The following is a 14,896-nucleotide window of genomic DNA, read 5'->3' on the forward strand; positions in this document are numbered from 1 at the left end:
TAAAATTATAACTATTAGCAAGATATAATACATATGAATTACAATGTACATGTCTAAAAAACATTGATCTATTAATAAATCATAAAATTAATGTTATATTATTGACTAATTGCTTAAATTTTAGCAATTACTAAACCTGCCACGCTAAGTCCCGTAAGGGTATCGGTCTTAGAGTATCTCGACATCTCGTCGGTGATGAAATCCAGGATCACGCGGCAAACTACGCAATAAAATGGGATGTTTTGATTGGTCAATTCGGATAGCGCGACGCGTGACGCGCTCAGTGGGAACGCACCCTAATGTAGAACCAATTTAATATAATAAGTTTACACATTTAGATCGTTTTGTGTTAAGAATAAGAAGATTAATCAGATATTTAATGAAAGAATATTTAGCGAATATTTCCATCGCTCCACAAAGCCGGATTCTTCCAATGGACACTTTCGGATGTCCGATTGTCCGGAATGTCGAACGCAGTCTGAACTCGGCATAACATTCCGTGTCGTCGTGCGGCACTTTACGGCAGCTCTCCGCAATCTCTACATTCCCCGCATGTGCAGAACGCAATAAACATGGTGCTCGGTATCGACGGGAAGAGGGAAGAGATGTCATCGAGTGTCGAAAATAAATGTGACGCTTATACAGACGCGAATTTCCATCCGGTAACGCCGAGCCAGCGCGAGGAGACGCGCGAAATCGACGGCGAGCTTGTGTAAATAAGCTCGTGTCGCTCGAACGTCCCTGATTGTGTCTCGCGACTCGAACTGCAATTACTATACGCACTCGCAATCTCGCGATCTCGAGGAAGCGAACGACAGCTGTTGTGTGTCATAGTCTTATTCTCTTTTTTTTTTGGAGGATCAGCGCGATTTTTGGTTTGATTTCGGAGGCGCAGCCGCGCGATGGTATCACTTGGAGAGATGCGACGTGAGAGCGTCGATAACGTATCAGCGTCAGAGATCGCGCGTGCAAAACGGTACGGAGAGATGTCATTCGCGCCTGACTGACGGCGATTGATCGCCGTCAGAATGTAACCTTCGACATCAGAAGCGCATCCGGTGCTCCGTTATTGTTTCGCTGGTGGTCCCCTGAATCATCTGTCGCGCGCGTATCCGCCGCCGCGGACGATAGTCGGCCTCAGCGCGAGATATTTTCAAACGTACCGCCACATTTTTTTTCCCCCCACAGCTGTCTGTGATCGCACGTCTCGCTGTTTTCTTTTTTTTGCATTTACGTCACGAATCCGACGTAGTACAATATACCTTTGACGTTCGTTTGATGCGCCCGCCGCGGTGATTCGCGCGGCGGTGGCGGAATCGACGATAAGAGGATGCGCGGGGGCAGCCAGCCCGGATTTAACGGAGCGCCGAGAATGTCACTCGCGACACGACTCACGCCGATCCATACCTCTAATTCTGACGTAATTCTGTCTGGAATAGGTCGCGTACGGTAAGCGTGATCAATAATGCAGGCCGGACTCCTGCCGTGAAGTCGGAGTGAAGAAGTCGGCGATGTATGCCGCGGGGACAAACCACTGGGACATGCTCGTCTGCTGTTTGCGTCGTTTTCGTTAAAGTCGACGAGTCATGCCCGGCGAACCGCCAGCCACAGCTGGAAGTAAATCCAGCAGCAAGGCAAAGAGGATCTCGATACCTCGTGTGCAAAGCAGTACCGACACAGAGCTACAGTCCCAGCAGAGCGGCTCGACCCCACTGCAGCCCACCGCACTGCACTATGTCACCTTCCGCTCGGAGTTAGAGGACAGCCCCGTCCCGCCGGCCCTGCGATGCCGTTTGTATGATCTCTTTCAGCAAATCGAAAAGGAATTTGAGATGTTGTACACGGAAAATCTTGGGTGTAAGTATTTTTTTTAATTTAAAAAAAATTTTTTTTCTTAATCGTTTATTCATTTCGTCCGTCATACAATGTGCGCACGTTGAAGCTGGTTTTACGTTTCTCATTGCAGTGCAGGAGAAGATCGACATCCTGAGCGATAAAGAAAGGGAGTGCTATGGATCGGGCGAGCGCAGTTTACCTCCCGGAGATCTTACGGATTATCCAGAACCGAAAAATCTGTCTAAACAGAAATGTAAGATTTATTTTTAACACTAATGTTAATGTTATGTATAAAAATATATTTTAATTTGTGTGTTGTATGAGGCTTTTAAAAGAGAAGGATAGTTCAGACTACTACTTACAATTTAGAGGATTATTAGAAATATAATACTCATATAAGGTGACTCGGAGGAAAGACACAACATTCAAACCTTTTTTTTTATAATGGACTCATGTTAACGAATTAAACTAAAATTAATATTCATGTTCTGGAGACCTTAATTATATTAAACAAAAAATTAAATTTGTAATATTCCATATAATATTTCCATAAATATAATATTTTTATTTTTAATAATTCCATATAATATATAATATTGTTAGAAAAAAAATTGATGTTATATCTTGCAAAAGTGGCATGTTTATTTCATACAGATGCCATCTCGTGTGTCACAAGCGATTAAATAGTATAGCACAAGAGAAACTTGCACGTTTTGCTTATCTAAGGTACATAATCGAGTTTAAGTTATTAAGAAAGCTGGTTTCCGATAATGTATCTAATAGATAAGTGACTGTTAGATCAATAGCGTTGGCTATACAGGCATTTATCCGTTAATAAATTACCTCATAGTTTATCGGAAGTTGAAAACAACCGGCCTTAAAACACAAAAATGTGTGATAAATCATAAAGAACCTGAAAGAATTAACATCATAAAACATAATATCGCAAACAGCAGGTTCAAATGGCATTTTACAAATTTAAAATGTTTAGATATATATAAAATCAAAATTTCATAAAATCATTTTAATGAAGATGTCAAGCACGAAAAATTATGTATTATATATAAAATGTTTGTATAAATAAATTAATATTTAATTTAAACAAAAATTACTGAAAATGTCTATAACAATTTCAAAAAATATATCAGCCACATAACTGCCATGAAACACTGCCATCAAAACTGTTTATTCAATTTTAAAGTACGTATAGAATTATAGAACCTGATGGCTATTACGTAAGAAATATTAGAAAAAACACATTTCTCGACCTACATTTTCGTATTTTTCCAAAGTTTGCACCGAAGTTTTCTTTATCATCGATAGTTTCGTAACTGTACGTTACTACACACGTCTGCGCAGTTAGAATAGCCAACACGCCGTGTTTTATGTAAAAACTATAAACAAACTGGCATCTTCCCTCGAGTCACCTTAATAGTGTTGTGTAAACTGCAGCAGAAATTATTTTTGTCTCTGATAAAGTTTATTTTTTAATTAGTTCTGTACTATACAGAAAAAATTCTAAAAATTTTTAAACTTTTTTTTAAATATCTTGTGTATATAATATATATTGTGTATGTAACCCTGTTCATTATCTCTATTATAATTAATTTTATAACGTTGTATTTTCGATCTATTCATCTATCCCAGGAAATTTTATAAGAACGATACAAAATATAAAATATAGCTAGTATATGATGATACTTTTTTAAAAATCAATAAATATATTATTATGTTGTTATTCAGTTCTTGGGTCGTAATAAGAATTCTTTATTTTTTAGCAATGGGTGCAAACTCGGCGCAAAAGATTAAAACTTCTCACAAATTAAAAGCACAGACTAGTAAAATAGTATCAAGCTTTAAAACTCCGTCTATGACTTGCACCATGCAAAAGGAGTACGTGGGTCATCGAGATGGTGTGTGGGAGGTGTCCGTAGGCAGATCGGGTCAGCCCATCATAGCGACCGCCTCTGCCGATCATACAGCGCGTATATGGGCGATAGATAACGGCCGATGCTTATTACAATACATCGGTCACAACGGATCTGTGAACTCGGTCCGATTTCATCCGAATAGGGAGCTGGCTTTGACGGCGAGTGGCGACTGTTCCGCTCACGTATGGCAGGCGGCCGTCGATTGGGATATGCCGAAAAGGGTGTCGTCAATAGAAGAAATTCCAGTAGCCGGCTCCGAACGATCTGCCGCTAATAATCTGATCGGCAATAACGACGAGCAAGACGATCCCCCGACTCTCAGGACGCCGATACGCGAACTTCTTGGTCACACGAACGTCGTGATGGCCGCGGATTGGCTCTCCGGTGCTGAACAATTGGTCACAGCTTCTTGGGACAGAACCGCGAATTTGTATGACACGGAAACCGGAGAGATCATACACACGCTGTGCGGACACGATCAAGAATTGACCCACGTGTCGACTCATCATACGCAGAAATTGTGCGTCACGTCCAGCAAAGACAATACATTCCGACTGTGGGACTTCAGAGAACCGATACACTCGGTTTCGGTATTTCAAGGGCATACAGAGTACGTGTGTATTGATATTAGCAATATCTTTTTCTAATTAATATTTTTAACTGTCTATTCTTCATACAATATTAAATATATAAGATTATATCGTTAATACATAGCATGTCTCTTACAGAACGGTAACGTGCGCAGTCTTTACGAGGGAAGATAAAATCGTATCCGGCTCGGACGACAGAAGTGTAAAAGTATGGGAATTGCGTAACATACGCAGTCCATTAGCGACAATACGTGGAGATAGTGCTGCTAATAGGCTATCAGTTTCTAGTACCGGGACAGTGGCAATACCACATGACAATAGACAAATACGTTTATTTGATCTAAGTGGTCAACGTTTGGCAAGGTTACCTAGAACTAGTAGACAGGTAAGGAGATATTATATGCAAGCTTTTAAAATTACTTTATAAAAATAACTCGTTACCGTTACCTATTCTTTTAAAAGATCGCTTATGGGCGTCATGTTTCGTACATATGTATTATACGCGTACAAAGTAATTTGTATTTGTTAGTCAAGACTGCGTTATCATACACACATATGTATTGTACAATTGCATATACATGTACAAAGCAATGATAAAAGTAAGAATTATATTTGTTATCCAAGAACTGCATTACAATTAACGTTACGAATAAGAAAATGTAACGTTATTACTTATTCGTTACTGAAAAAAAAAGTAATGGTAACGGGAACGATGTTACAAGTAACTGTAATGTTACTTGATTATATAATTTTTATAATTTATCTTTTTAATTAGTTGACTAAAATAAGTAATGAAAATAATAAGTAATAAAACTTAAATAAGTAATAAAAATTTTATTGAGAGCTATATTATGTAATGATAAATAAAAGCAGAGTCTGAGATTGTTAGGGCTATAAAAAGTCATTAATTATTGTAAATGGTCTTAAATATTTAAAAATTTAAACTAAAGTATAAGTTTTAAGTTTGTTTCATATCGTATTATTATTATCCAATATTTTAAAAAAATTTAACGCAAATCAAATTTATTCTTTCATTATTGATATATGTACACATATTACAAATATATTTGATTAAAAAATAACATAATTACATTTGCAGGGTCACCGTAGAATGGTGTGTTCTGTCGCTTGGTTGGAAGATAGCAGTGTGTGTAATTTATTTTCTTGTGGTTTCGATAGATTAGTACTAGGCTGGAGTGTTCTTCCCGTTAAAGATGCTTGAACATCAAAAACTGTGTGGTTTTAACTTTTATGTCATGTTAGTGTGATATTGGGAATATTTAGGTGCAATTTAGAGATGGAAGTACATATATAACCATACACTAAAAATCCAGCAGTTAATCCAATCAAAGATCCTCCCCTTCCACTCTTGCAGACAACTGCAATAAAAAAAAACCAAAATGTATGTATTATTAAGTAATTGATCAAAGATAAATTATAAATAGAATGTGAATCTTGAAGTTGCAATAAAATTATGAATGTCTTACGTAAAAGTATACATTTTTTTAAAAAGTGGATTCTTACCTGAGTATGCAGTTATGAGACATAAAACGGTGTAACCTTGAATAAGAAGGTAATATGGACCCGAGGCTATGTGCCGCCACACAATTCCCAGAAATCCCAATAATTTACCGCAGCCTCCGACCACTAGAGCGCAACTTAAATCTTTTACGCTGTATTTGTATGGTTTTTTGCCAATGATAAACCATTTTAATTCAGTCACTATAATTACTGTACAAATGAATGCCGCAAATGCTAATGCTGTGTGTACCAGCAAATTGTAAAAATTGCAATGATTTTGTAACGCATCGTTGTGAACTAAATCCCCTTCTGACGCAGTTACCTCTGTCTCGTTTACCTCACAGAAGGACCAAGCCCTGAATGATTCGGCTAGCCATAATATTATACCTATCTTCCAATATGATTTAAAGTTACTGTTATATAAAAGATGTCTGTAAGCTGATTTTTCTATCAGAATAAGGTCCACAAACACAATAACGGGATCATATTCAATATATTTATCAGCTAGCAATCCACATTTCTCCTAAAAAAAAAATGTAAAACTGACGGTGTGCAATATGAACACATAGATTCATGTTTTACTTACACATTTTAAGATTTTAAGGACACTAGGGCAGTATCTCCTAAAAAGCTCTTTGCATTCAGCTCCACAATTTATGCAAATATACATTTACAGATAGATTCAAATGTCTGAAATCATTAAATAATCATTAAATAATATATACATATATAGAGTGATTTATTTTAATCCATCTAGCCGAATATCTTGAAAACTGAGACCGGCAGCGAAAAATCGATTTTTTCTGGAAATTGATTTAATCATTATTTGTGATATTCTTCATAATTTCTACTTTTATCTGAAACATTTTTGTCTGCCAGTTTCAGTTTTGTAAATATTCGCCTCGATAGATTAAAATGAATCACCCTGTATATTTTTTTGTTTGTAAATTATAGAGAAATAACATTAACCTTTTAGTTTATAAAAATAAAAAAGAATAGTCACTTATATGTTGGAATATCTATTCATTATTATATTATTACGCTTAGACATATTTTTTATCATTTAACAATCTAACAATAAGAAGATTAAAATTAAATTGCACAAGATACAGGTGACTGCCGAAAGTTTTCGGGCAACATATAACTTTACGATATTTTTTTTGAAAAATACATGTGAGTAAATTCCTAATTGTATCAACATTGTGGATTTTATTGCTCATTTAAAATTAAAGATATTAAAATTTTTTCATACATGGTATATAATTTTCAATACAATAAAATTATTTATTAGCCAGAAATTTTTGGCAGCCACTGTATGTAAGACACATGAAACTAACAAAATAAATATACACTCTGCATTATGCAGAGATATATGAAGAGAAACTTAAGAATTCCTTGACAATTTTCAGTACTCGATTTCTCCGTATTGAGGTTCAGTAAATATTGACTCAGAGATAAATCTTCTCCCTTTTCTATCAAGAGATAAATTGATAATTTTCTATCTCTGTCAAAAGAGAGAAATTGCTCTAAAATTCTTTTACTCTTGTAACATTTATAATATTCTTTAAATTTAGTAGAAATGTTACGCGCATTCAATTATCTATTGACAAAAGGTATACATTTATAAAAGAGTTAACCTTGAGTTGACGGTTGAATGATTATAGAAACAGGAAATTAGTACTATTAGATAGACTATACACACTTTCATATAGATTGTGCTAGCTTAGGTTCTGCTAATATCAATGAATTCAATTGAAAAATTAATGCACATAGAGGTGGAGACAGATGACGTAGTGACTATAACTGATGAACTATAATGACTATATCTCAAAAAGGCATATATATTAAGTGTTTATATTCGTATTGATTATTATTTATAGATGTAAAAAACTATCACAATTTTTCGTTCATTAAATATTGTAAAATATTAATACAAGCCTTTTGAAACAGCTATATCTCCAACCTTTAAAATTTTGAACTTTTCTTTGTTTACATTCTCTATATCTATTCTCTATATATTTTTATTTTTTACATCTTGTGTATGCATTACGTTTTATATAACTTTTTCCCTTGCTAAAGGCAATATATTTGCACTAATATTTAGTAAGGAACATTTGACAATCTAAAAATTCCTAAAAATTTGAAACCCTGCAGAAATAAAATATTAGTGTACCTACCTTAGAATATATGTTCTAAGGTATGTACCTACCCAATAAAATAGCAATTTTTTGTTTCGGTGATAAATGATTCTAATTGTAAGACTGAAAAATACATCTTTAAAGAAAATCTGACTCATCAAATTTATTAATATCTCAGAAATTGTAGAAGATATTGGATAAAAAAATATTAAATATAAAAATTCATAGTGTCTCATGACTTATATGATAAGAGTTTAAATAAAGTTTTTTAAAACTCTTATCATTTCATATAAGTTGTTCTATTTTTTCTTTAATCTCTTTTATAATTGCATAGATAACACGCACGTTTCGGAAAGTAAATATTTTTGCGCTATGCAAATTATCTCATTAATTTTTATTTTGCTATTTTACATTATATTATTTATATTGTACAATATAAATCCAATAAATTTTAACATTATTTACATTAAATATTGTATTTTTCAATTGTTTTAATTTATTTTTAGATATTAAGAATTAATTTTATAAAAAAATTTAGTTAAATAAGTTAAAAAAAAATTATAATTTCCAATTTATACATATAGCTAAATAAAAGGCTCTGAGACACTTTATAGTTATTGTTATCGAATAATAAAAATTTTCTAAAAGGACATGATAGAAGGAATATTTTAAACATTTTTTAAATCTTTTATTAAATTGTTATAGACTATGAAAAATTATATGAACTTTTATATTTAAAATTTTGTCAATATCTCTTTCTGAAAAATTGATTAAAAGTATGAAAAATCAGATTTTGAGTTATTTTGATTTAGAACTTTATTAACTAAAACAAAAAATTGCTACGTGATTAAGTTAATTCATATTTTATTTCTGCAAAGTTCCAGATTTTAAAAAATCTTTCAGTTGCAAAATCTTTCTTGTAAGTCACTCTTGACAGCCTTGGCCAAAAATATTAGGCACTTTATTAACTATTGTTTAACATTTTAGCCAAAAAATTGACTTATAGTATTTGCTGTAAAGTATTTTTTGTTTCAAGATTTAACTAGATAGAGAGTAAGATTAAACTGCTCTTTAAACTAAGCATAAAAAAAAATATTCTGTCTTTTAGCGGTACTCTCTTGATGTTAAAAGATTTTCCTCTTATATATGGCTCAAGAAGATATTCTAAAATGTAAAGGAATATCAAATTACTATGAACATTCATTCTTGACTATAGTGCAGGTACCACTTCTTTATAGATAATATTTTTGATTATAGCGCACGTGCCACTCTTAAATACGCGTTATAGCTGAGGGATATGGCTTTATGTAAATTTTTTTTGTTTAGAGGAAATGCTTAAAGAAATTTTCCGCTTATAAGTAGAACATTTTTCTTTGGGTGAGGTACAATGCCAATAACTAACTGATAAAAATACAAATAAAAGAATTCTAGATAATTGAAAAACATATAGCTATAGTATGCGTAACGTAAACTACAGCTTTTTAAATTAAAAAAAAATAGATTATAGCTTTTCAGTAAAATTTTCCTTGAAAGCAACGTTTTGGAATGTAGCCCTTAATATTGTTTTACCAAGACTGTATATAAAAGATTGTCGATAATACGGTGAAAGTGGTGGCTGCCAAACAAGTGGGAAGAGAAAGACAGTGGTAGTGTATGGAAAAGAGTGGTGGGGTTGGAACAGGTCCGAGTACAGCCAACTATTTGAAAACAGTCTGGTTTCATCGCTGTTAGAAGGCACATTCAACAATGATTCAACAACTATCTCTGCCAACAGGGAAAAGAATGCCCATTTTGGGATTTGGAACTTGGAACGTAAGTTTATGAAGGAGTAGCTTGTATTTATATAATCCAGGCGAAATTTATAACATAATTATATTTGAATGTGTGACATATACAGGGTGTTTCCTCCTCAACTCGATCATTTAGAATATCTCTGTTGTTTTTAATTAATACCGAAAAAATACCGAAGAAGAGAATCGTTTGTTTCAAAGAGGCAAATATTATAAGAAAAAAATTTTCTCAAGCTCATATTTCTTAAGATTTCAAAATCATCGCATTTTTTTAAATGGAATGGCATGTTTTTACTAATGTATTAATGCAGATCGAAGTATAAGAAAAATACTAAAAAATATCACTTTTCAATTTTACGTATTTTAGAAATAAAATATCGTAAAGACAAAATAAAATACAGATTTACAGTTTTATCTTTTTTACTTAAAATATATTTTTGAAAAAAACAAATTCAATCATATAAGATATGTTGATCTTAAGGTGGTTTTATCGAGTAAGTCAAAAGTTAGTCCCTCCATATGATTAATAATTCAATAAAAACAAGCGTAATTCAATAAAAACATTTTGCATAGACTGTACATATGCGATTGTGTGACGCTTATGTGCGTCGAGTTGGCGTTGAGCGATAAAACCATCTTAAAATAAAATAAAACATAAAATGATATAAATGGGAAAAAAATGACTCAACTAAATAAACGCATTTTCAATATAATATTTATTTATTTTATTTTCGAAGATTCAAAATTGTTACCGTTAACTTCTATACATTTTCGAATACGACAAATAAATGATTGATCTCGCACTGTCAATAATTGTTATAAATGCTGTAAAATTGTCTAAACAGTCGTGTTATGTTAAGGATATCTCAAAATGAACATATCTTACATGATCGAATTTGTTTTGCTATGAACTACGTTACTATGTCACTAAAATCATGTCATCACATTAAAAAAAATTGCGATAACTTAGGGGTCTTAAAAAGTATGACCTAAAAAAAATGTTTTGCTTATCATGATATTTGCCCTTTTGAAACAAAAAATTCTTCTTTGGTATACTTTATCATATTATTAAAAGCAACAGATATTCTAAATGATCGAAACACTCTGTAACACACACTTTATTTTATATATATATATATTTTTTGGGTCCGGAAACTTCTGTGGTTTTTTCACACTTGTGGATAGTTTGAATTTTGTGCTAATATATTATCTCAAAAGCTTTTTAAAATATTATAATACGCAAGTTAAAGTCACACAACTCTTGTCTAAAGTATTTTTCAATTCCATGTTTTATTCTCGAGATATTTTAGTGCGTTACTTTAAATGACACTTTGTATATATTTTAAATGGGTGGGTGATCTGAGACACCCTATATATATATTATTTATACGAAATATAAATATTATGAGATATTATATAAACCAATATATATGTATATATATATATATATATGTTGGTTATATATTCATTATAATGTATATATTCATTCATATATATATAATTCATAATGCAGGCAAGCGGGGATGAGCTAGAAACAGCTTTAAATGCAGCTCTGGAAGCGGGATATAGACACATAGATACAGCTACCGTGTACGAAAATGAAAAAATTATTGGTAACGTGCTGAAAAAATGGCTTGACTCTGGTAGAATCAAACGGTCCGATCTGTTCATCGTTACTAAGGTATAACACTCGAATTTATATACCTATTTACTTTAAGCACACTATGAATACTAATATTGATATAATAACGTGATAAACATCATGCGCATTAGCATAATCCATGCATCGCAAACGTTTAAACCACAGCAGTATGCATACTTTAGCGAGATATTCGCGCTTATCTTCGTTTATTATTTATGTTTCTTCGATCGAGGCCGTACTCTATACCTTGCAACTTTTTCTAAATTTATTTATAGGTTTTAGGAAGAAAATTATATGTATGGAAGCGATATGTATCATTAGTATATCATTAAAGTACGTCATTAGAGTATATCATTAGTATATTATTATAGATACGCATCATTAATTTGGCATATATGTATATTTATTTATATTATGCTTAATAGGTCCCGCCTAGTGGAAACAGACCTGAAGGCGTAGAAAAGTGGATTGAAAGATCACTTTCTAACTTGCAATTAGATTATGTCGATTTATATTTGGTACACACGCCATTTGCATTCCAAGATGCTGGAGAAGAATTTCATCCCGTTGATGAGAAAGGAGAATTCAAAATTGATATAACTACGGACCATTTGCAAATTTGGAGAAAAATGGAGGAGCAAGTGTACGAAGGACGTGCAAAAGCCATAGGATTGTCTAATTTCAATGTTGAACAAATTAAAAAAATACAAAAAAACGCCAAAATACCCATCTCAAATTTGCAAGTCGAATTGCATGTAAATTTTCAACAGAAAGAATTGGTAAATTTTATTTTATAAATGTCTCTATGTTTGCATATATACAGGGTATAATTACTGTGCTACTTCTTGTGGGTAGATAGAACGAGTTAAATTGAATAGAAAAATCCTTTCTACTATTTTGCGATTTAAAATAATAATTTAAGTAATAATTAATTCGTAAAGATTTTCGAATTGGCGTGTATCCACGCAATTGTGAGTGGCGGCGAGGAAGACGTTAGGCGCCGATTGTGGTAATCACACGTGCTTCTAGCAATCGTCAATGATGCATTGTTACATTGAATTGTGTCCTTCGCCGAATCCGCCCGCTAATTTGTGGATTTTTATTAATTATTTTGTCTCACTAATTATTGAGAAACTCGCAAAACATTAAAGGACTTTTCTAGCTTAATTTATCCATCCACGAGAGATAACACAATAATTATCAGACACCCTGGAGAGATATAGCTTTATAAGTGTGGCAATATATATGTTGATATTCTCTGTGATGTTCTTTGCAGGTCAAGTTTTGTCAGGATAACGACATCAGCGTAACGGCGTATGCTCCTTTAGGCACACGTGGCTTTATCAACAAAATAGGAAAGGGAGACGTTGTACCGGACTTATTACAAAATTTTACTGTGTTAGAAATTGCGGAAAAGTATGAAAAGACACCCGCTCAGATATTACTCAAGCACATTATCCAAAGGGGTATTGCAGCCATACCGAAAAGCGTCAATGCATCGAGAATTAAAGAGAACATCGAATTATTCGATTGGGAACTCGAAGCTGAAGATTTCGACAAGTTAAATGATCTTGACATGGGAGAATCCGCACGCATATGTGATTTCAGTTTTTTCAAAGGTGTGTTAAAGCACCCAGAATTTCCTTTCTAAGATTTCCTTTTCAACATTATTTCTTATATATGCTCCATGTCTATTCTTTTTTTATTTCTCGTTGTTGTTACGTATGCGTGATATATACAATATAGTTTTGTGAAATAACAATCTTTAAATTTTAACGATTGTTATTTCACAAAACTATCAGAATCCAATAAGTAATCAATGTTTATTTTAATTGTCTTATTTTGTTTTTTATGTTATATATGGCAATTTAAAGTTTGTTATTTCATATTGAATTTTATCGTAATCTAGTAAATAATTAATGCTTGTTGCAACTGTTGCTATCTTAAACGTGTATATATATACACATACACCCCTTGCTTCTACTGTTGTAATTCTTACTGAGTCAAATAAAATTGTTTAACAAATCGTTTGATATAGATAATAAAAGCAATTACATATACCTGCCGAATTAAATTGATTTCTATAAGAACCCTTTCACTATTACAAAATTTTTTCTACTAAAAGTAAAAAAAAATAATTATATATAGGGCTAATGATTTTACATTTGTATAAACTTTTATATGCAATATACAAGCCATTAGATGTAAAAATATCTTTTTTTTATTTAGAAAGTGCTTTCAACTAAAAAAAGAGTTATCTCGCACTCCTTTCTCATGTAAAGATATCAGGTATTTTTAGGATTGACACCTGAAAATGCTTTCACATTACCTACTTTCACCTCAATGATTTCGAGCCAGTTTCGTTAAAACCTTGCATGATTTTTTTCCCTTTTTCCTTTTTGTTGATAAAATAAACCAAGACACTGCGATTAATCATTTCTGTGATTAGTCGTGCAGTTTGCCAAAACATGTGAAGCGAAATACTTTTCACATGCACATTTCATACACATTAATCTGATTAATCATCCTGAGTAAACAACACGTGTATCTTAAATAAAAATCATATTCCTAGCTTGACAGAATTGAATTCAGCGTTAAATATAAATATCCAATTTTGAATATCAATTTTTTTTCTACAAAAACAGATCAAGGATAAAAATGCATCTACGTATTAGTGTTAAATACGAGATTGCCTCCTCATAAATAAATACGAAACGTGAATGAGATATATATTATAAATATGTCTTGAACTATTAATTAACGCGTAACTGTATAAATACTTTTATAAATTATAATATCGTATATTATAATTGTATCATACAAAGCGCGCACGTCAAGTTACAAAGTAGAACATAAACTTACAGATTCTTTTGGTTGCGTGTCGTCCGATGATGCGACTGTGCAGCCTGCGCAGGTATCCCTTTTTTTTTTATTTTTCCTAGTCCTGTAAGCGTCATCAACCTGTTAAGATTATTTGACACACTTTCTCTTATTATTTCACCGGCTAGTGGAAGGTTGGAGTACGGTCCGTGTAAGGTTATGTAGCACACAGTTATTGGTTGACACAATTGGGGGCTGTATTCGGAAATATCGAGTGCTCCCTTCCTCTCCGCCGTGTATCTTGTATCATTTTATCTTTGTTCAACACTCGATGAACAAGAAGGACAAAATGATACAACGATGGCGGAAGCACGGAGGCACCCGGGTGACGTCTCCGCACTCCGAACGCAGCATTATAGGTTAGGTCGGTCGATCACGCGGTGGCGATGCACGCATGCGTTAACATCAGATTCTGAAGACCATTTTATTTATTGGAAAACTTTGATTTTTTAATATGCTGATTTTTTTTTAGAAATTTATTAGAAAACTTTGATTTTTTAATACGCTGATTTTTTTTCTCTCTCTGCACATTTCAACCTGGTTAACAAGATTTATGGCAACACATCGA

The 14,896-nt window shown here is 32.8% G+C and overlaps 3 protein-coding genes across 3 annotated transcripts; 2 read left to right on the top strand and 1 right to left on the bottom strand.

The window, feature by feature from the left end:
- The first annotated feature begins 547 nt into the window (after positions 1-547).
- LOC105448677 (WD repeat-containing protein 37) lies at positions 548-5,752 on the top strand. The gene is made up of 6 exons (XM_011687382.1): positions 548-976; positions 1,440-1,857; positions 1,967-2,089; positions 3,615-4,377; positions 4,496-4,742; positions 5,457-5,752. The coding sequence occupies exons 2-6, from the start codon at positions 1,587-1,589 to the stop codon at positions 5,577-5,579; spliced, it is 1,527 nt and encodes a 508-aa protein (XP_011685684.1). The 5' UTR covers positions 548-976; positions 1,440-1,586; the 3' UTR covers positions 5,580-5,752.
- LOC105448676 (protein ARV1) lies at positions 5,593-14,863 on the bottom strand. Its single transcript, XM_011687381.1, has 4 exons — positions 14,311-14,863; positions 6,465-6,568; positions 5,882-6,401; positions 5,593-5,736 (listed from the first exon to the last, which is right to left on the bottom strand). The coding sequence occupies exons 2-4, from the start codon at positions 6,546-6,548 to the stop codon at positions 5,612-5,614; spliced, it is 729 nt and encodes a 242-aa protein (XP_011685683.1). The 5' UTR covers positions 6,549-6,568; positions 14,311-14,863; the 3' UTR covers positions 5,593-5,611.
- On the top strand, positions 9,664-13,483 carry LOC105448675 (1,5-anhydro-D-fructose reductase). The gene is made up of 4 exons (XM_011687380.1): positions 9,664-9,828; positions 11,320-11,487; positions 11,874-12,227; positions 12,725-13,483. Exons 1-4 carry the CDS (start codon positions 9,763-9,765, stop codon positions 13,097-13,099), a joined length of 963 nt encoding a protein of 320 aa, XP_011685682.1. The 5' UTR covers positions 9,664-9,762; the 3' UTR covers positions 13,100-13,483.
- Positions 14,864-14,896: the final 33 nt, after the last annotated feature.

Source organism: Wasmannia auropunctata, unplaced genomic scaffold (genome assembly GCF_000956235.1).
Source record: "Wasmannia auropunctata unplaced genomic scaffold, wasmannia.A_1.0 LD336083.1, whole genome shotgun sequence".
Taxonomy (NCBI): Eukaryota; Metazoa; Arthropoda; class Insecta; order Hymenoptera; family Formicidae; genus Wasmannia; species Wasmannia auropunctata.

Excerpts from the sequence above, each read along its gene's own strand:
- LOC105448675 (XM_011687380.1), top strand. The coding sequence starts at position 9,763 with ATGATTCAACAACTATCTCTGCCAACAGGGAAAAGAATGCCCATTTTG. Across the intron at positions 11,488-11,873 it reads ATCTGTTCATCGTTACTAAG|GTCCCGCCTAGTGGAAACAG; the intron begins GTATAACACTCG and ends TATGCTTAATAG. Across the intron at positions 12,228-12,724 it reads ATTTTCAACAGAAAGAATTG|GTCAAGTTTTGTCAGGATAA; the intron begins GTAAATTTTATT and ends TGTTCTTTGCAG.
- LOC105448676 (XM_011687381.1), bottom strand. The coding sequence starts at position 6,548 with ATGTATATTTGCATAAATTGTGGAGCTGAATGCAAAGAGCTTTTTAGG. Across the intron at positions 6,402-6,464 it reads TCCTTAAAATCTTAAAATGT|GAGAAATGTGGATTGCTAGC; the intron begins GTAAGTAAAACA and ends TTTTTTTTTTAG. Across the intron at positions 5,737-5,881 it reads TCTCATAACTGCATACTCAG|TTGTCTGCAAGAGTGGAAGG; the intron begins GTAAGAATCCAC and ends TTTTTATTGCAG.
- LOC105448677 (XM_011687382.1), top strand. The coding sequence starts at position 1,587 with ATGCCCGGCGAACCGCCAGCCACAGCTGGAAGTAAATCCAGCAGCAAG. Across the intron at positions 4,378-4,495 it reads GTATTTCAAGGGCATACAGA|AACGGTAACGTGCGCAGTCT; the intron begins GTACGTGTGTAT and ends TGTCTCTTACAG. Across the intron at positions 4,743-5,456 it reads TACCTAGAACTAGTAGACAG|GGTCACCGTAGAATGGTGTG; the intron begins GTAAGGAGATAT and ends TTACATTTGCAG.